The sequence below is a fragment of the Antedon mediterranea genome, chromosome 5, assembly GCF_964355755.1.
Source record: "Antedon mediterranea chromosome 5, ecAntMedi1.1, whole genome shotgun sequence".
In the NCBI taxonomy this organism is placed as follows: Eukaryota; Metazoa; Echinodermata; class Crinoidea; order Comatulida; family Antedonidae; genus Antedon; species Antedon mediterranea.
This window is the reverse complement of record NC_092674.1, coordinates 23,911,740-23,933,034: the sequence shown is the minus strand read 5'-3', so window position 1 is coordinate 23,933,034 and position 21,295 is coordinate 23,911,740. Positions and strand designations below refer to the sequence as shown.

General features: G+C 34.1%; 1 protein-coding gene across 1 annotated transcript; it reads right to left on the bottom strand.

The window, feature by feature from the left end:
• Positions 1-169: 169 nt before the first annotated feature.
• On the bottom strand, positions 170-19,461 carry LOC140049971 (NXPE family member 4-like). Its single transcript, XM_072094932.1, has 4 exons — positions 19,310-19,461; positions 4,852-5,582; positions 4,384-4,442; positions 170-1,509 (listed from the first exon to the last, which is right to left on the bottom strand). The coding sequence occupies exons 1-4, from the start codon at positions 19,379-19,381 to the stop codon at positions 749-751; spliced, it is 1,623 nt and encodes a 540-aa protein (XP_071951033.1). The 5' UTR covers positions 19,382-19,461; the 3' UTR covers positions 170-748.
• Between the last annotated feature and the right edge of the window lie 1,834 nt (positions 19,462-21,295).

Genomic DNA, 21,295 nt, shown 5'->3' with positions numbered 1-21,295 from the left:
TAGTACAAAAATTGCAACATTATACACACAAAAAAAGGCATATAGGCATAAAAAACAATAACATATAACAGTATTGAAAGGTTATTAGATTAGTTCATAAAATTTCTACATAATTATATTCATTTTAATTATTTAATTATTATAGATTTTTAAATTTATTCATCAGTATTATAGGCCTACATATAAAAATGTCTCCTTGTTTATACATTTTAAATTTACTTATATTACATATCAAAAAGGATAGTTAAAACGAAGCACATGCAATTTAAACACACAAAATTAAAAATTAAAATGTAACTCCCCAAAATTACGTTGGACGGACATTAATGATACAAAGAAAGCAGGTTTTTATATACAAGTTGACATTTTATTTTGCCAAGTAATAAAAGTAGGTCTTTAAAATCGTTCAACCTTAATTGGCGTGGTTGGTCATCATCTCACCATGGATTAAGTAAAATCGAAAAGAATACCAATATAATTGTTCACGGTATCGACAATTTGGATATCCATTCCAGTTTACCGAGCAATGCCATCAATACAAAGTGATCAATGGCATCGACATTCTTTAAAATATTGAGTTATGGAATTGGATATTGCGTATGGTCTTTTGGCCGAATTCCCTGTTTAAACCCAAAGATGATTATTGACTATTGGAATTATCTTTTAGTCTATCCACCCATGGGGAAGAGTGAACGTTAATTGTATTTTGTTAAGTCTAATTAATTTAAAACTCAGTTTCCGCGAGGTTTTAAAACTTACATACATGCGAAAAGAAAATATACAGTTTTTGTAGAATAACTGGTGACGGCATATGAATTTCATTTTGTGAGTGGTAAGAATTAACCAAATCCCATACGTCCATAAAAAACACATCAGTATCAGCAAATACAGATTTCATAACCTGTCGCAACCTATGTATTAAGTAATCACTGCCGTATATAAATTGCGGAAGTTTCGTATGGTCTCTTGGATGGGGAGATTTTAACACCACGGGTGTGTCGGGACACCTCTCCTTAAAATGAAGAACAGCAATTTTTAATAACTGCAATCTTTCAATGTATGAATCCCGCGCCCATTGCGTATAATGTGCCCAAGGACTTATCACTATGTAGTAATCGCATCCGACGAGATTTTTCAAAATATCCACCTCAAAATGTAACTCAGCTAATTTATAGGTATGTTGAACGCCTATTATAAATGGGTGAAAATAAAACGTTAGGTTTAAGGTATCACTTCTTTCTTCAATGTACTGGAATGTTATCTTAGTACTTAAATTCAAAGTTTTTACCAGAACCTCCCCCCATTGTCTAGTAGTTGAGTCGCCCATTAATATTAGATGTTTCCCTCTGACACATCTGCGTATTTCAGATGGACTCCATTGTTTCGTTTTGCAGACTAGCGAATGCCATACTTCCCCAGTCCAGAAACCATCACTCAATGTACTGGGTAATATACCCTTACAGACAGGAAGATCAAACGATTCGACTAAATCTCTATTCACATTAGGATCTAAAAGAAAAATATATATATATATTATTATTGATTCAAGTTTTGCGGTACACCACGTATCAGATCAGTTTAAAAAAAACCCGACGTTTCGATCAACAATTCAGAACTAATATACGTGGTGTACAGCAAAACTGTATATCAACATTGGATTTCGCCATGAAAACATTCAAACAATGTGTTTGGATACAAGTCAAAGATGCGCTTCTTCCTTACGTCATTGCGTTGCCACCACATACTGAAAACAAGTTTGAAATCAGGTCGTTATATCAAGTCAAACAGTAGTTTACTTATCTTTTATTTATTTCCTTTATTGCATCAAGTAAACAGTGATGAAGTTGACATAAATAAATATCTTAATATAATTCATAATAATAACGTACAATACTTTTAGTAAAGCTCTGTCTACACTATTAAACTTTATGTGACAATGTGTCCATTTAGCGACATGATGATGTCATATCATTACCATATTTGGGTATGTCACTACCATATTTGGGCACATGACATTTTTTTTGTCAAACTACGGTAGTTTGATAGTGTGGACAGAGCTTAAAGATGATAAAAAAAAGGCTAAGCTTCATGCATAAACTGAAAAAAGGGGAAAAAGACAACGGCGCCTCAGAAACAATTAACAATTCAGTTAAATTAATTAAATTATTTATTTGTATTATGAATTGTAAAATTACATCGTTTGTTGTGAGAAAATCGATACGGCGTCACTGCCTATCATTTATAATAGGCCTACATTGTTTGAAGGTTTGCATGGCGAAATCAAATGTTGATATAAAGTTTGCGGTACACCACGTGTATTAGTTCTGAAAAGAACTATTGTGTTTCTCAAAGTTTCGATCAAAATGCTCAAAGCAAATTGATCTAAACGTTGAGAAACTCAACAGTTATTTTCAGAACTTATATACGCGGTTTTACCGCAAACTTTATATCAACATAATTATAATAGGCCTACAATTACAGTATAATAATTGATGGCAAGGATCTTTGCTAGCTTCCTGTGAGTTGTTCGTCTACATTCTGGTCAGGGTGAAGTCATTAATTAGGCTACCAAGCTTTCGAACAGAAATGACATGCTTCTTCGGTTTTAAGTGTTCTATAAAGGGTGAAACGGGGTGATACAGAAAAAGGATATCACTTCTGTGGTTTTGGCATTCATGAACAAATACAAGTCGTGTTAGATACCAGGTAAAGATTAATGCCTATTGTAACATACGAATTATCTTGATTAGAAATGTCCTGTTCTATAGTGAAACAGGGTGATACAGAAAAAGGATATTACTTTTGTGGTTCTTGGCATTCATGAACAAATACAAGTCGTGTTAGATAACAGGTAAAGAGTAATGCCTATTGTAACATACGAATTATCTTGATTAGAAATGTCCTGTTCTATAGTGAAACAGGGTGATACAGAAAAAGGTTATTACTATTGTGGTTCTTGGCATTCATGAACAAATACAAGTCGTGTTAGATAACAGGTAAAGATTAATGCCTATTGTAACAAACGAATTATCTTGATTATAAATGTCGTGTTCTATAGTGAAACAGGGTGATACAGAAAAAGGATATTACTTTTGTGGTTCTTGGCATTCATGATGAACAAATACAAGTCGTGTTAGATAACAGGTAAAGATTAATGCCTATTGTAACATACGAATTATCTTGATTATAAATGTCGTGTTCTATAGTGAAACAGGGTGATACAGAAAAAGGATATTACTTCTGTGGTTCTTGGCATTCATGAACAAATACAAGTCGTGTTAGATAACAGGTAAAGATTAATGCCTAAATTTTGTAACATACGAATTATCTTGATTAGAAATGTACATCTGATTTGTAATCACAAATGAATGTAAATCTCTTTTAATCAAAATTAGTTCTTTAAGGTAACGAAGAAGCCGTCAAGAAGGTATTTACCATCTAATTTCGTATTTTTCCATTGGGTTTGATAAAAAGAAATTTATACATTCATGAAATTATCTTATACAAAAATAGAAACATTTGGAAAACAAGACCTATGAAGAAATTGAGGAGCTCATCTTGCTGCATATGGACCTGATCAACCCGTGTGGCTCAGCTAGCTGCATATGGACCTGATCAACCCGTGTGGCTCAGCTAGCTGCATATGGACCTGATAAACCCGTGTGGCTCAGCTAGCTGCATATGGACCTGATCAACCCGTGTGGCTCAGCTAGCTGCATATGGACCTGATCAACCCGTGTGGCTCAGCTAGCTGCATATGGACCTGATCAACCCTTGTGGCTCAGCTAGCTGCATATGGACCTGATCAACCCGTGTGCCTCAGCTAGCTGCATATGGACCTGATCAACCCGTGTGGCTCAGCTAGCTGCATATGGACCTGATCAACCCGTGTGCTTCAGCTAGCTGCATATGGACCTGATCAACCCATGTGGCTCAGCTAGCTGCATATGGACCTGATCAACCCGTGTGGCCCAGCTAGCTGCATATGGACCTGATCAACCCGTGTGGCTCAGCTAGCTGCATATGGACCTGATCAACCCGTGTGGCTCAGCTAGCTGCATATGGACCTGATCAACCCGTGTGGCTCAGCTAGCTGCATAATGGACCTGATCAACCCATGTGGCTTAGCTAGCTGCATATGGACCTGATCAACCCGTGTGCCTCAGCTAACTGCATATGGACCTGATCAACCCGTGTGGCCCAGCTAGCTGCATATAGACCTGATCAATCCGTGTGGCTCAGCTAGCTGCATATGGACCTGATCAACCCAGAAGCTCAGCTAGCTGCATATGGACCTGATCAACCCATGTGACTATAATGAGCTGGTAACTAATTGTCAATGTTGCATGTTTAAAGTAGCATCTCTCCTCCCCCACTTCTTACCTGTAGACGAGTTGATGATTATATGAAATTGGTTTTTCATAACTGCATATCTGACATTTCTATGAAATAAAAGAATTATTTTGTAAAATGTATACATCTGCTACACGATAAGATAGCTCCGAAAATGTGAAGGACCGATAATCTAGGTTATATTTTATGTACGAGCAACTAGCTGTCATTTACCCGGACATGTCTCCCTTGACATTATTTCCACATACAATTGATATAATCCCTATTTTATATCAGACTCTTTGTAATTAAGCTTGTTTCCCACTAGGACATGAATATAAGACAGTAGTAATCCACAACCGGTATTGGTATTGATAATTTAAATTTGGATGGTACCTTTTATACGGTATTAGTGACGGTATAGTGGAAACACACAGTTGGGGGTGGGGAATAATAATCATAATTTTAATTCAATAATAGCATAATAATGTCACATTATCAATTGATCAATATTCTTACTTTGAGAAATAATTGTCTACAACATTCTTAGGAACCTTCTGGAAATTCTTTCCAACACTGCTCTTGTCAGTTCTTGTGGATATAAGCGAATCACATGGTAATGTTTTTGGTTTATTGCAAATAAACATTACTCCACCTAGTGCTTCAGGAAAAGCGTACTCGCATTTGTTTACCCAACTTCCAACACGTTTTATTGCACACGAGGATGTTTCAGTCAATTTATTTTTAATAAAGCTGCCGATCCAGTAAACGCGATCTTCTACCGGCCATTCGATGTTTTCGAGATAATACACAGCTTCTTGGGGATGAACAAGCTGGATGGTTGGTGTAGCTTTTCCTTCACTCGAAGCTAAGAAAATCACTTCGTATGTCCCGTTGTCAAAGTCAATTACTTTACCCGTGGACCGTGTACCGTTTATATCAATTGTTGCAAAAATAAAATCTCCACCTTTTATACGTTGACGACCAAATTTGTCTTTGAAATCAACAAAAAAACTAAAAAATTCTCCCTTTCGAATGTTGGTGTTATTAATTCGAAGTTTTGTTTTTGAAACATCAGGTAAGCCCATTGTACCTGCTGAACGGGCCATATACGTATGTTGAACTCCTTTGCTAATTCTGGACGTCTTCACAACCTGGTATCGAGGTATTCTTGTTTTAACAGACTTATATACTGTTACAGGCATATACACTCCCAACGTAGTCCTAAATACTCCAATTCTACTATTCGCCTAAAAAAGATAAATAAATAAATGTATTTGACGGTGAATAGAATTATCAGTAAAACTAACGATTACATCATGTAGTAAAACACATTCTAACCATGGCCATAAGTCAAACTATTTATGTTTTTAAAGAGTGGGCATGGTACAAAAAAGGACATGAGGGAAAACGACCCAGCTGCCATCGTGTATTTACTGGATGGAACACCAACATACGTCGTTTTAAAGCAACCACCATTCTTTACACAACAAGACATTCAGACATTAACAAAAGAAACAAGAATACTCAACCAAGTAGAAATTAAAATTACAGAACCAGTGGCGTAACGCAGAGGCTTGAGGCTCCTGACTTAGGAACCCCAAGGGGCTCTCCAACTCTCGAGGTCTCGGATATTTATAGCCTTTTCGACATATTGTAATGCCTACTCAGCACCGCCCCCTCCCCACCCTGCTCTCCCATGAGATCCGGGGCCCCTGGGTTTAGCCATTACGCCAAAGTAAAGAACAAGCTTATTAAATTTGGACCAGACGATAATGACATATTACGTCCTCACAAACGGGAAATAAGTCATGGTGGATATATATATTTTTTTTAAATTAAAATATTAACAAAAGACATAAAAAACATTGATTATTTTTTATTTTTGAATATATATAAAAACAACACAAAAATGAAGGTGTATATACAGTGTCTATGGTATTCTCTTTTTTTTTGTCTTGTGTGAGTTCATCTCACGTTTATTTAAATTCTCATTGGTGAATATATTATATACATATAAGTACATTTGTGACAATTAGGCCTAAAAGTAAGTTTTTAAAGTAGTTAAAATACAGGTATATTTACATAATAAGATGCTTGAATTCAGTATTAACCATTTTGTTTTCATTTAAAATTTTAGATACGATGTTATTTAAAATGTAAAAATGAAAAATGGCGGTAAAATACATGATTAAAATTTTCTTGTGAAACTATCTTATTTGTGATCTTATTTGTGTTCGAGTAGAGAGGCTATAAACTCAGAGGAGGAAAATGTAGTATCCTCCCTTTTCACCAAGATAAAAAGGAGGAGATGAAAAAAGAGGAATGCAAAAGTTTGAAAGTTAGATATTTAGAATGATAGCATGCAATGATATATTTAATGAAAACCGTAAGGTTAGAGTCCATACACTGTGCAAGTCCAAGATGCGATTTTGGCTCTGTGCGTATGTGAGACGCTTCATACCCGATGTCACCTTGGTACAACTAATACTTACAATTTGTATTTACGATATAAAATATTGCAAATATAGAAAAATATATATATTGGACAAATACAAATACATGCAGATAACATTGACATGCATACAATATAAATATTGCAAATATAGAAATATATATATATATATATTAAAAAATAAATACCAATAATTACAGATTATATTGACATGCCATCAATTATATTGCACCACCAATGATTAAATGATTCAAGAAGCGGGATATCATATACACATACATGTATTTGAATAATTGGCATCTTAAAAAGTATAACTGATGCCTAAAAACGGAGTTTACGTTAATATACATCCATTATGATAAGGTAAGAAAAAAAAGGAATCAATGAAATAATTACATTATTACCATTAAGTCTTTTGATAGTTTTAATAGTTTATCTTTTAAATTATTCGTCCATTTCTTTTGAGCCTTATGTAAATTATGCATAAATTCATTTGTTAATAAATCCTTTAATTCATAGCAAAATAATCTCCAAATTATTTTTGATTCCTGATTTTGTTTCTTTTCTTTTCTTATTACTAAACACGATTTATAAATGCAAATGGTAAATCTATGGTATTCTATTAAATATTAAATTTACAGCCTTAGGCCTATACCTTTGTTACCGAGCTCATTACTCGACTGCATAATTTCCTACATCTTGCATATTATAAACTTTAGTTTATCCTTGAAATATGGTCGCATTATACAATAATAATGATGTTGAAATCTTAACTAACAATTTTAAGGTGTATTCTCCCACAAAACATTAAAAATGAAGATTAATAAAAAACTGTGAATTGGCAATTTCGTAGTTTTGATCAAGTTAATCACTTCTGTAACAAGGCCAACAGCCATTAAGTCGCGTGCTACAATGCATAGTGATACCGGACCGACAGACAGACCGACAGACCGACAGACAGACCGACAGAAAGTTGAAAAAAGAGTTGAAAAGTAAGTCAAGAAAACAGAAATCGGGCAAAAAGAGTGCGCAATAACATTTAACGCGCAGTGCGCGCGCAAAAATATGCGCACTCATGGCAATTTTGTAAACGCTTAAAATTGCCTGAAACGTACTCTTATTTCATTGAAAATAAATTTTGAAAATTTTAAGCGCGCGTACGCATGCGTTACATGCGCTACGCACGTAATTGTATTGCCATATGATGATTTATGCCCTGAAATTTATGAGTACCAAATTTTATTTAATTGTGATTCATGGTTGTGAAGATATGATTACAAACGTGATTTCGTTAAATCGTGCGTAGACCGCGTAATTTTTTTATTGCGCACCGTGAAAACGTAACCACATCGATTCCTGGCCATAAAGAATATACTGTGAAAAATTGACTTAGCTAGATTAAACTGACTGATAAGGTCAGAAAGCGATAAAACGCATAGTGATACCGGACCGACAGACAGACAGACAGACAGACCGACAGACCGACCGACAGACAGACCGACCAACCGACCGACATAGTGAACTATAGAGTCGCTTCCACGCGACTAAAAATAACTTAAATAATGTTTTTACTTATAAAAAGACAAACTAAACGGTTAAATTCAACCAAACTCCCATTGAATTTCAGTCAATTTGACTATTTTTTTGCGTTAAATTACACGGTTGTTTCAGGAACATAACTTTTTGATCAAATTTTTGAAAAAGTGAATAGAGTATCACGGTGTGACGTCACAACAATACAGGGCGCTGCATGGTTGCTAGCCAACTAAAAAATGACTACTTCAATAAGCCTATTCCAAACCATAGGTGACCTTTGAGTCACTCAGGCAGGCTGAACGCATTTTTGGTTGCGCTAGCAACCACGCAGCGCCACTTACCGTCGTGACGTCAGCACCGTGATACTCTATAGGCCTAACTATTTGTTACCTATCATTTTAGGCTATACCCTCTTCACACACCAACCTTTTTTGCATTTTATATTTTAAACTATGCATTTTATCTGTATTTTAAATGTTTTATTTGCATTTTACCAAATTTGAACCTTTTTAACTCATTTTTATATTTTTATGTGAATTTTTAACTTTGAACCAACAAAAATAATTGTAGGTCTAAACCATGTATATATTTTACTGTGTTTGAATAAAAATAAATTAAAATAAATGAAATGTATTAGGCCTATGTGAAAATATTATTTTAAAATATATTTTTCAGGGGGACAACAATATATCTTTAAGTAGATGCATTCAAACAGATTATCAAATTAATGTTTGGTACCCGAACATTAACATTACTAATATTGTATAGAGATTTGTTATTCATTAATATTTAAGCATTACTTTTATTTAACCGTGTGTTTAATATTATTTATGAAAAAATGTATATAAAAATAACATATTAACTGCATTTATTTGTTTTAAAACAAACTTTTAAATATCACTCTTTATCATTTAAGAGACGTTGCTACACTTACTAAAGGAATCGATAATAATAACAACCCGATATTCTTACTTAATATAGGGCTTGTGTGATGCATGGTTTAATCATGGACCTATACATTATTTATAGGTTCATGGTTTAATTAATACAGCAATTTAACTGATAAATATAACTGCATGATGGAGCGTTCTATTTATCCGGTTACCAGTATGTCAGCATTTGGAGCAAGACATACGTATAATTTCTCTTTCATTCAGATTCAAATTCGATTTATTAAGTCATTCTTACATAGTATAATCGTTTTCTTGACAGAAAAACACAAGCAAAACAATACACATACTATTTACATTCGTGATCAACATGGAACTAACAACAACTGATCAAGCAATATAAAATACAACAGACCTAATGACATATTCTTTGAAAATAATATAATAATAATATGTCTATATGTTTTAACTGGAATTATTAAACCAATAATTATTACTATTATTATAAGTATTGTAAGTTCCTCGCTGGAACACTGAACGCCTACGTAGATCCTTTCTCCCATCTGCTATGAGGCATTTTAATGTAATGTGGAAAAGATAAACGCAATAAGTATCTTAGCTGTATTTTTAACTCAATTTGTATTTTTTGTGCCCTTTTTAAACTTTTTATTTGACATCTTGTTCTCAGTTTTATGTTTTTTTATTCTTTTTTTTTACTGTTTGTGCGACAATATTTTTAGACAATTTTAATGTGTGTACTTTCAGCCAAAGTTCCAAGCCATTCATGAGTTTGACAATAAAGTTTATTGAATATTGAATATTGAATAATATTTATGACAATGTTATTATTTCCAAAAAAATAGACACATTTGGTAAAACCTAGGGAAGAGTAAAATAATAAAAACGAGTAAAATCGATCTTTATCGATTTATTGATGATAATCATCGTACATAATTCGATGCCAAAAGGAATTGTGTTGCGGTGTTCTTTTATAAGTTTATATATCTGTACATAATAGTTCTTTCAATTATTTTTAATTCGTTTCGTTTAGAACTATCATTGTTTTTATGTTTTGTTCTTATTAGGGAGGTTTCGCAACCTAACGAATACGATAACGAAAACGGATACGTCACACATTTGTGAAACTTTTGAGCTGATCCCCATTTCATATTCGTAAAGCGTATTCGTGTTGACGAATATCACCAGTCATATTCGTAACTACAAAACGAGTATAGTTTTTGATCTATTTTGCACATTTTGCATTTGAATCAGGAATGATTCATGATTATAATATAATTATAGATTTATTGAAAGTAATTTACTAAAGTAATTTACTAAAATGCCAAGTAAATTTTGATAAATAGCAATTTTTAAAGTCCTCACTCGATCGCTTTGATGTTACGCTAGGCCTAGGCAGCCAAGCACCAAGCAACACGTTCCTGCACTTCCTTCGCTCAAATTTACCGCAGTCATATTTTGGACGCGCCTCAATATTTCGTTGCCATGCGAAACAGATTGTTTTATGGCTTACGAAAACGAATACGTGTGCGTTTGTTTGTTTGTTTTATCTTTATACTGGGTAACCAGGCCCGTAGCCAGGGGGGGTTTTTATGGTTCGGGCGAACCCCCCTTTACAGCGACCCCCCCCCCCCCTTAACCGACTGCGAACCCCTATCCCCGACATCCACAATACCTCACCACACCCTCATCTCTGAAAATCCTCCAAATACGTGCCCCACAATACAAAAGGTTGTTTGTAAATTGAAAAATTTGTAAACTCGTTCGTGAATAACTCATACCTTATTGTTAAACAAATGAATTGGTTGCCGATTTTCACCTGAAAAATAATACGAATTTTTGGTCCCAGGATGTTACATGATATTGACGCGAGCTTGGGCACGAACGAATCGTACAAAGAACACCGCTAGACAACCGCGTACCTATTGTTTCGATCACTGGCAGTCAGCATGCATAAAGTATATAGCCTTAAAAATGGAACGCGGCGGTTACCTACAATATTTATGTGTGGCTATGAAGTATAGTGTATCATCATCATAGAGGATTATAGTGAATTTAATATATTACACTATAATATCTATGGTATCATGTATACTGTAGTTTACATTAGGCCTATGGCATTCGATTATTTTTTTCTAGACCACCAGCCGATACGTAGGCCTACTCAACTGTATCAATACCACCTATTTACATTGATATATTTAGTTTCCTCAACAAATTGCTGTAAATAAATATAGATAGAGCTATCAGGGGCGGTCGCAGGACTATTTTAAGAGGGTTGCCCAAAGACTCCAGGGCTGTAGACACTGAGTATTTGAGCAAGCAAATTGTTAAATGACACCCCTAGATGGCCGCAAATAGTATTCTCGCACGTAAATTTATGATAATTTTTTTTCGTTCAATGCAAACGTCGCGGGGAAGTCTCCGATTAAGGTACTTTTGGTACGGTAATACATTCTAATAACTGTACTCAATTAATGTAAATTAATTATCAATTAATAATTTTAAAAAGTTGTACAAAAAATATGAAGCAGTTGCTATAAATATATTGAGCAAAAGGTTAAATTGTATAATTTGGAATTTTAATTCATTTAAAAATGCTAAATAAAGTCAGATGTTAAAACCACATTTTCCAAAAATTCATTTTCATTTATCCACTATAAACTTTACAAAAGTGTTGTTTTAAACCACACTCAAAATAAAACAAAGAAAATAATGATAGGAAATTTGCAGAAAGAAGCAAACTTTGCTCTGTTACCGGTATAACACGGTTCAAATTTTGGAACGTCTATAAATTACTACGGAAATTCGGCCTATTTACGACGAACGTACGGAAATGAAGATAAATAGGGTACTACACGCATCGGAAATACAACACTATACGCACAATTATGATTTGGCCTAAACATTGGCCTTAGATTATGGAAAACCCCCGGCAAAACGCAATAATTATGGACAAATCGATTATTAGCCTTGGCAATATGCTTAATATTTAAAAGGAATGAATATAGGCTATATTTCGTTTGTCGATGAATTTTTTAAATCATGTGTGAATGATTGATCCATTAGAGGTAATCTGTGATGGTTCTAGTAACACTGCTATGCGTGCGTAATTTGTGAATAACGTAGTAGTATGCTACATACACGAGCCTAGATAGGGAGGATCTGTACTGTCGTTCATTGCGAGAGGAGGGGGAAGTCCGGTAATGTGTCATGAAAAATGTAACAAGCCAGAGATGAAATAAAATTACTAACATTTAGCTGATTGTCGTTGTTTTAGTCGTCGTCAGAAGTTTATCGACCGACATCTATTTCTCATGTGTAGTAGAGCGTTTCTTTGATTGAATAATTTTTTTTGTATTATAACACAAGTTCATTTTGGATTTTCAGTAAATTACCAATTGTTTATTCAAAGTCAAACTGTAATTAATCCCTCACTATTCAATCAAAATGTTATTATACTACTGTATTGTTGAAAAATGGATTGCGTGACTTGAAAATAGATTGATAGTAAAATGTAATAAAGACACGTCCTTGTCTGGTTATTAGGTATGCATGCTCTGATAAAGCAGAGAATTATTTTTGTAGCGTTCCATTTAAAATAGATTTTATTACAAAGAAATATTTTGGTTGTGAAGGTCGTTTTAACAATTAGGCTAATATCCAAACAGTCAACAATGATAAAATGCCCTGCAACTCTGTAACTACTTTATGACTAAGCCTATCAAGTTCCGTGTCCGGATGGTATACGATGAAATGGAACTCTATTTCAATTTAGTGACAGAAACAACATTTAGTATGAAATTAAGGCTGTTGCCCGGGCCACAAGGGAAACACAGTGACAGTGGGACAGTGACCCAAATACTTAGTGTCCGAACCCCCCCTTGACAGATCCTGGCTACGGCCCTGGTAACCTCTTCAGTCAAAGACTGATCTCCCAGAGGGCCCAGTTGGTGATCAGTGGCTGTGATGTACTAATACACCGGGGTAACCCCCCTACTCATCTCGAAAGATGTACTAGGTTCTTTAAAGTGCACACGAGCAAGTTGTGTACACTGGACCTACGGTTTATAGTCCTTATCCGAGAAGACTCGTTCTACCACCAGAACCATGGAGTGAGTGAGCCTCGAACCCCTGCCGATGTTATGGCTACGTGATTACGGTTCGTGAACGGATGCGTGACGTATCCGTTTTCGTTATCGTATTCGTAAGATTGCGAAACCTCTCTATTGACGCGAGTGGCACGGATATAAATGTTCACTTGTATTTTCAATAAAGAATGATTCATTTTTAATTAAGTGTATAACAATTTGTCAATAAAATTAATAAAGGTCATCATAGAGGTGTCTATTCACTTGCTAGGTTCTCCCTTCCTTTGAACTTTTTCTCGTATTTGTATAAAGTTAAATAAATTAAATAAATGTTCAATAAAAAAATTAATAAAAAAACATAACATAACAATATTAATATAAATTAGGTATAATGTAAATCAATGCAATCATTATTTATTATGATTGTTATCATGGATTAAAGAATAGAAGGATATGCATCGACGTGAGATCAATGGTTCCTTGACTCTCGCCGACAGACCGCGGACCGCCCACAATAGGGAGGTTTCGCAACCTTGCGAATACGATAACGAAAACGGATACGTCATACATTTGTGAAACTTTTGAGCTGATCCCCATTTCATATTCGTAAAGCGTATTCGTGTTGACGAATATCACCAGTCATATTCGTAAGTACAAAACGAGTATAGTTTTTGATCTATTTTGCACATTTTGCATTTGGAATGATTCATGATTATAATATAATTATAGATTTATTGAAAGTAATTTACTAAAGTAATTTACTAAAATGCCAAGTCAATTTTGATAAATAGCAGTTTTTAAAGTCCTCACTCACTTTGATGTTACGCTAGGCCTAGGCAGCCAAGCACCAAGCAACGCTTCGCTCAAATTTACCGCAGTCATATTTTGGACGCGCCTCAATATTTCGTTGCCATGCGAAGCAGATTTTTTTTTAAATATGGCTTACGAAAACGAATACGTGTGCGTGACGTATCCGTTTTTGTTATCGTATTCGTAAGATTGCGAAACCTCTCTATTGTTACAGTTCAATTAACCGCATGGCAACAACGAACAACACGCTTCGGGAAATATATATTCCCTCGAACTTAATCATTCCCTCGGGGATGTCAAATCTTATATTTAACCTCTAAGCAGTCAATATCTGTATAATAATAAATGTATATATGGTTTCTTTTGACAGACATAGACAATGTTAGCAGGAAAAATGTTTTATGCATAGATATCATTATAAAAGATTGCCTTATTTGTATTAGTCAATGTTCAGGGACTGAACTTGATTAGTTTTTTAGTTTTTTTCATGATATTTTATAATGTCTGTTGAAGTCGTCATTATGATGGTTTATTGGCTAATTAAAACAAAGAAAAAGAAAGAAGGAAGAATTATACCATTTTAAGAATTGTAAAACTATTGTTTTAATGTTTGCTCCTCATACGCCCGACAGAACAAAAGCAAAACGTTAAACAAGAGTCTCTTTTATTTGTTAATTATGCACTAACTGCACTATAGAACATCGTCTCAATGTGTTCTTGGTTATCTGTGGCTAGGCCTACTGTATCTAGATTTGTCCAGGACATTTCATAATGCAGCAACACAGTATGTTTCACGTTTATCGCCTACTATCAGACCACTTAACTATAACCTTACCTGTAAAAGATATTCTGTATTTTTGCTAATATTTTGTAATCAACATTCAATAGAGTTATTGGTCTCCAGTTTTGAGGTAGAATTGTCTTTTTATTGTTTTAGTCCCGGTTTTAGTATAAGTTTAATAATTCCTCCAGGAAAGATTGTCCTGATTCCTCTTCTTTGTGAAAAAGATATTGTTTTGATTGAAAGTGTGATTAAAAGAGGCTAATAGAATTTCTGATATATCATCATCAAACATAATTATGTTTATGCTACCTATTTTATAGGTTATGAGCTTTTTAATAAGATAGGTGTCAAAATGGAATACAGTAATATAGGCTTAATATTTATCGAAAAAGTTTTGTTTTGCCTCTTATTCCTACTATTAGGCCTATATCCATCACAGAGCTCGCATCAAAACTCTAATCAATAAACCCTGCAAGTAAACCATTCTAACAAATCCCCATGTCGGACACCTCATACATTACGCAATATCTAAGAACACCTACAACACAACCACTCATACAATACTCGTTTATTTATATAGCATAACAAAACTTTGTTTGCTTATAAAAAGACAAACTAAATGGTTAAATACAACCAAAACCCTATTGACTTTTAGTCAATTTGACTGTTTACCATTAAATCACAGCTGTTTTTGATCAATTTTTTGGTCATAAGTGAATAACTATTACACTAAGTGGAATATTCAGCAAGCATTTAAAAAAAAATACTTTTTTCAGGAGAACACTATATCTTTAAATATTACTCTTCATCATTTAGGAGATGTTGCTACACTTACTAAAGTAATCGATAATAATAATAACGAGATACTGGTTCGATTCAATACCTTATTAAATGTAGGGCTTTTGTTATGCACGTGTAACGTTTAATTAATACAGCAATTTAACTGTATTAATAATGCTAAATATAACTGCATGATGGAGCGTTCTCTTATCCGGTTGCCAGTATGTCAGCATTTGGAGCAAGACTTACGTAGCATTTCTTTTTCATCTTCATTGACAACTAATAATTATTACTATTTTATTATCATCCGGTTTCGTCATAAGTGGAAATACTATTTATGACAATGTTATTATTTAGACATATTTTGTAAATCATTGTGCCGGGGAAGAGTAAAATAATAAAAACGAGTAAAATCGATCTTTATCGATTTATTAATAATAATTATCGTAAATAATTCGATGCCAAATGAATTGTGTTGCGGTTATTTTATTTTTTATTCTATTCATTTCGGCAATAGACATCATGATAAACTTTACAAAACATATAAATATAAAATATAAAAGTAGAAGAAGACGGAGCCGAGGAGAGACAAAAGCTTAACAAACGCTGTCATCGGTAGGGTGTGTCTCTCCAACACAGAAAATGACTATCTACATAGGAAATATACTATAAAATCATGAAAATACATAATATAATAGTAAATGATTTAAAAAGTTAAAAAGTTTCTCTATGAAATTTGAAATATTGCTTTAGAGTTAATTTAAAATTATTGAATGAACCGTTAAGAAATATCACGAATCTCATTGGGAATGGAATGGTTCTTTAATGGAAAGGCTGTAGCGATTTTAAGGGAAACCAGGCTTAAAAGAACCATTCCATTCCACTCGTTCATTGATTGTTTTTACACAAGTTTGTGATATTACAAAATCAATAAAACACTAAATACGAAAAAGAAAATTATAGCAGAATATCTTCCATCCGACGCCCCCTATTTAGAAGAAAACAACCGGTGCTGTAGGTAGTTTCAGTATTAACATTATAATTCTATTCTTCCAACTTCCAATCTAAAAGACTCATTTCTATAACCGCAATGGTAGCCCGGTATATGCCTGTTTTCTGGACTCAAGCAAAGAGTTAACCACCCGACATTGTTCAGAAAGCTTATTGAGAGAAATGTGCCTCTTGTTGTGATTAGGTTCCTTGTGTCCTGGTATCAATAACAACGTTTTCTAGTCAGAATGTTTTTTGTTTAGATCATATTGTATTAACATATACTGTTCTCCTTTATGGTCTAATCATTTAAAAAAAGATATCAACCGACTTAAAGTTTGTTATAATGATGCTTTCCGGCGGTTGTTGGGACAACCCAGATTTGTTAGTGCGAGGAATTTGTTTGTGGAAAACAATATTCCATCATTTTATGAATATTTAAGGATTTCGACTTACCTATTTCTTACAAGAATAATGAAAAGCAAAAACAGAAAGTTAATTTGTATATATAAATATTTGTTGATTGATTCAAACATGTACTACAAATGGAGAGAGGCATTATATACCAATAGATAAAAGTTTTGGTCCTCTCTCCTTCATCTTTTTTTGTGTGTAATGTATTATACCATATGGACAATTGTCTGAAATAAAAGTTGAATTGAATTGAATTAATTATAAATCATCATCGCTTCCCCGAACTAGGAACGCTTATCCAAAGAAAAATTAAATCAACAGGCGAATTACTGAAAAAAAATGTAAATGCCGAGGCTCTATAAGTGGCTGGATATCAATGGAAATACATTTTTTAAGCCCTGTCACGAACTCCCTTTACGCATGTTTCCGAGCGGTTGAAAATACTTTAGGAACTTCCTTGTGACATAAAAGTATACACACAAAATCTACAAAGTTGTAAAATAACTCAAAAACAAAGCTTTAATTTCAATCAACTTCAACTTTCAACAATCCAGTAAGCACTTTAAACAGCTTCACAATAACCTTTACAATCTAATATCCAACAACTAAGTAATATCCAACAACCTTACAATAGTTTTACATCCCTTTATATACAAGATGTTCCTATCCTTCTAGATCGTTCTTTATACTTCTTATTCTATTGTATTACAGTTTTATATTAATAGCATACTGGAATGTTCCTGATTGTTCTTATAATAATTATACATGGTTTCTTAAATCTAAACATACTCTTATTCTAGAATGTTCATGTAGAGACTATGATACTTTATATGTTAGGAATGGTAATTTATTACAAAGCCAAAGGCTAATTTAAAACTTAAAGTAAACCCAGAAAAAAGTTTTGCAGAGCGTTTCTGCAAAAGAGTATGAACTTGGAGATAAGAAGCAAGGGTTAGTTGTTATATCGATTATGTTAATGATGGATTTCTTTATCAATCGATAACCTTTTTTAAATTAATTTCAAAATTCACTGATGGATGAAAAATGAGAGAGGGACAATAACTATGGACCTAATAAAACTACGATTCACGAACCCATGTCATCAAGCATTGCCTTGATGATGTCATAATTAGGAGTGGAGCTGTGGCTTGGTGGTTATGATGCTTGGCTACCAATCTAAGGGTCCTGGGTTCAAGTCCTGTCATATGTCAGGTTTTCATGACAATTTACATCTCCACTCACAAAGACTTAATAATAAGTATTTGTTTATGTAGAGCATCTTGTGTATATGTTTGTCTTGTGAAATTATTAAATAGTTTATGCATCCTGTAATTGGCGGGTTACTCGCTGTTGGATAAGTATGAAATAAAAAAAAATAAAAAAAAAAAATTAAAAAAAAAATAAAATAATTCTTTTCTTCTCTTGATGCTAATAATTATAGTGCTAATAGTATAGTTATAAACAGCTGTTAAAAAATACTCTGACAAAAAATAAAACTATATTCTGTAAATCGTTAAATAATGTGTGGTGCTGCCAAAGATTATTTTAAAAGGGCTGTTTTGTTTTTTAAATTTTCGATGAAATCATTTTGCCAGAAGAACAGAACAGAAGGGTGGTGTGACCGGAATGTTTTCATATGAGTTGAAGTTTCTTTTTATACGATTTTGTGTCGAGAGATCTATTATCTACAGTTTGAGCAACAAAGAAAATGAATATGTAAGAAAACATAAGCTTGTTAATGAAAATATGTTATAGATAATATGTATAAAAAGAGGAAACTATGTAGAGAAAAAATAAACACAAAAATCAATGTAATAATATGTAAACAAATGAACAAAACTTTTTAAAAAACAAACATTTTTAATATAATAATATGTATAGTTTATTAAAATGAAAATGAAAAATATATGTAAAGAGAACATGGAAATAAAAGTGGGATGAACCCACATAAGATAAAACAAATGTATTTCCCCGTAACCTCCGCCGGATGCTAAAAGTTATAGTTAAATGTTAAAATAACACTGATAAACAAACATGGTTGGTTGGTTAAAAGATTATTTTGCCAGATGAACACCCAATCCCATTTTTGTGAGGGTGGTGTGACACGGAATATTTTCATATGAGTTTAAGTTTCTTTTTATTCGATTTCGTGTCGAGAGATCTATTATCTATAGTTTGAGCAACAAGATGAAAGTAAATTTAATCTTACCGATAATAGTCCAATAATTGCCAAACTTGTTACAAACAAGAAACAAATTAGTTTCTTCAGGGTAAGTGTCATCTTGTGATGTTGTGTTAATTAGAGTATGCGTTGTGTGAAACTGTAATAGAATCCGTATGTGTTACTGTATGCAAATCACTTTAGCCTTTAATTACCGTAGTACTTATGGAACGCCTCCTCTGCCTTCAGTTCACATTTATCATGCAGTACACACCAATGGTCATGCAGTACACACCAATGGTCATGCAGTACACACCAATGGTCATGCAGTACACACCAAACATCATGCAGTACACACCAATCGTCATGCAGTACACACCAATCATCATGCAGTACACACCAAACGTCATGCAGTACACACCAATCGTCATGCAGTACACACCAATGGTCATGCAGTACACACCAATCGTCATGCAGTACACACCAATCGTCATGCAGTACACACCAATCGCCATGCAGTCCAATATTGCGTAATTTATACCGCCACCTATCGACAAAATTGAATATCACGTGACTTTTATTAGACGGCTGTAAAACTAAGGCTATATACAAACTTTATACTACAGCAACTCACGCTGTCTACTACTACACCACCGCACGTGCTTTACGTCCTATAGATTCCAAGATTTATTTAATAGTTTTTCCAGCCATTTTAGTCATAAAGCACGTGCGGTGTAGTAGTAGACAGCGTGAGTTGCTGTAGTATAATGTTTGAATAGCCTAGTTTTACAGCCGTCTAATAAACGTCACGTGATATTCGATTTTGTCGATAGGTGGCGGTATAAATTACGCAATATTTGACTGCATGACGATTGGTGTGTACTGCATGACGATTGGTGTGTACTGCATGACGATTGGTGTGTACTGCATGACCACTGGTGTGTACTGCATGACGATTGGTGTGTACTGCATGACGATTGGTGTGTACTGCATGATGTTTGGTGTGTACTGCATGACGATTGGTGTGTACTGCATGATGTTTGGTGTGTACTGCATGACGATTGGTGTGTACTGCATGACCATTGGTGTGTACTGCATGACGATTGGTGTGTACTGCATGACAAATGTGAACTGAAGGCAGAGGAGGCGTTCCATAAGTACTACTGTAATATCAATTATGAAACTATAATGATGATTGTTATCATAACAGTGTAGAGGGCGTGGTTTAATACTTTTGTTTAGATTTATCTCTCTCTCATTGGCTGTCTAAAATGGACAAAAAACACAAGGACTTGTATAGGCCGGCGTTGCGATCAAACTGTAATGCGCAACGCGCTTACAAGCACTGCTGCCAATCAAAGAGATACGCTCTTTGAACACCATCTGTTGGCGCGAGGGTGTCTAGAAAACTCAGATCTAAAAAACTCAGATCTAAAAAACTCAGATCGCAGATATATCTGAGTTTTCTAGGATCTAGAAAACTCAGATCTGAGTTTTCTAAATTTTTTTTCTAGAAAACTCTAGAAAGTTGCACATAAACTGTTACTATTATTATTTTGTAGTGCCTGGTGATTGTCAAGTTATCAACCGGCCTAATCGAATCGGGGTCGACCCTGCTGGGAACTTCCTCCGCAGCGCCTCTGAAGCCTACTTATGTTGTAACACGCTCTGTCGGCAACGGACATGAAACCTTTGATGTTATTTTTTTTAGATTCAATGCATTTAGATTCCGGCACGCGTATTAACAAATGGTAACGATGACAAATCTCTAATGCTGTTTTTTTTTTATTGACGTGCCAACTTCGCTCTTTCCATTACAAACAAGATTTGCCTTTTTTATTTAGGCCTACTTCTAGAGATAGATGATTGTTCCACTTACATTGATAACAAGGTAGGCCTCTGAGCGTTAATGGACCACTGACCATACAAGTTTCAGTAGGCCTACATCTGACCTTTTTTTCCTTGATTGTTTGTTTTGTGTGTGTTTTTCCTTCATTGATGCCATTAGACAAAGGAAATTGTCATTTTTGGCGT

Bases quoted from the DNA above. Each gene is read 5' to 3' on its own strand.
- LOC140049971 (XM_072094932.1), bottom strand. From the start codon at position 19,381: ATGACACTTACCCTGAAGAAACTAATTTGTTTCTTGTTTGTAACAAGT. The intron at 4,443-4,851 runs GTAAGAATATTG...TTTATTTCATAG, and splicing joins GTAGACAATTATTTCTCAAA to AAATGTCAGATATGCAGTTA. The intron at 1,510-4,383 runs GTAAGAAGTGGG...TTTTTCTTTTAG, and splicing joins AATCATCAACTCGTCTACAG to ATCCTAATGTGAATAGAGAT.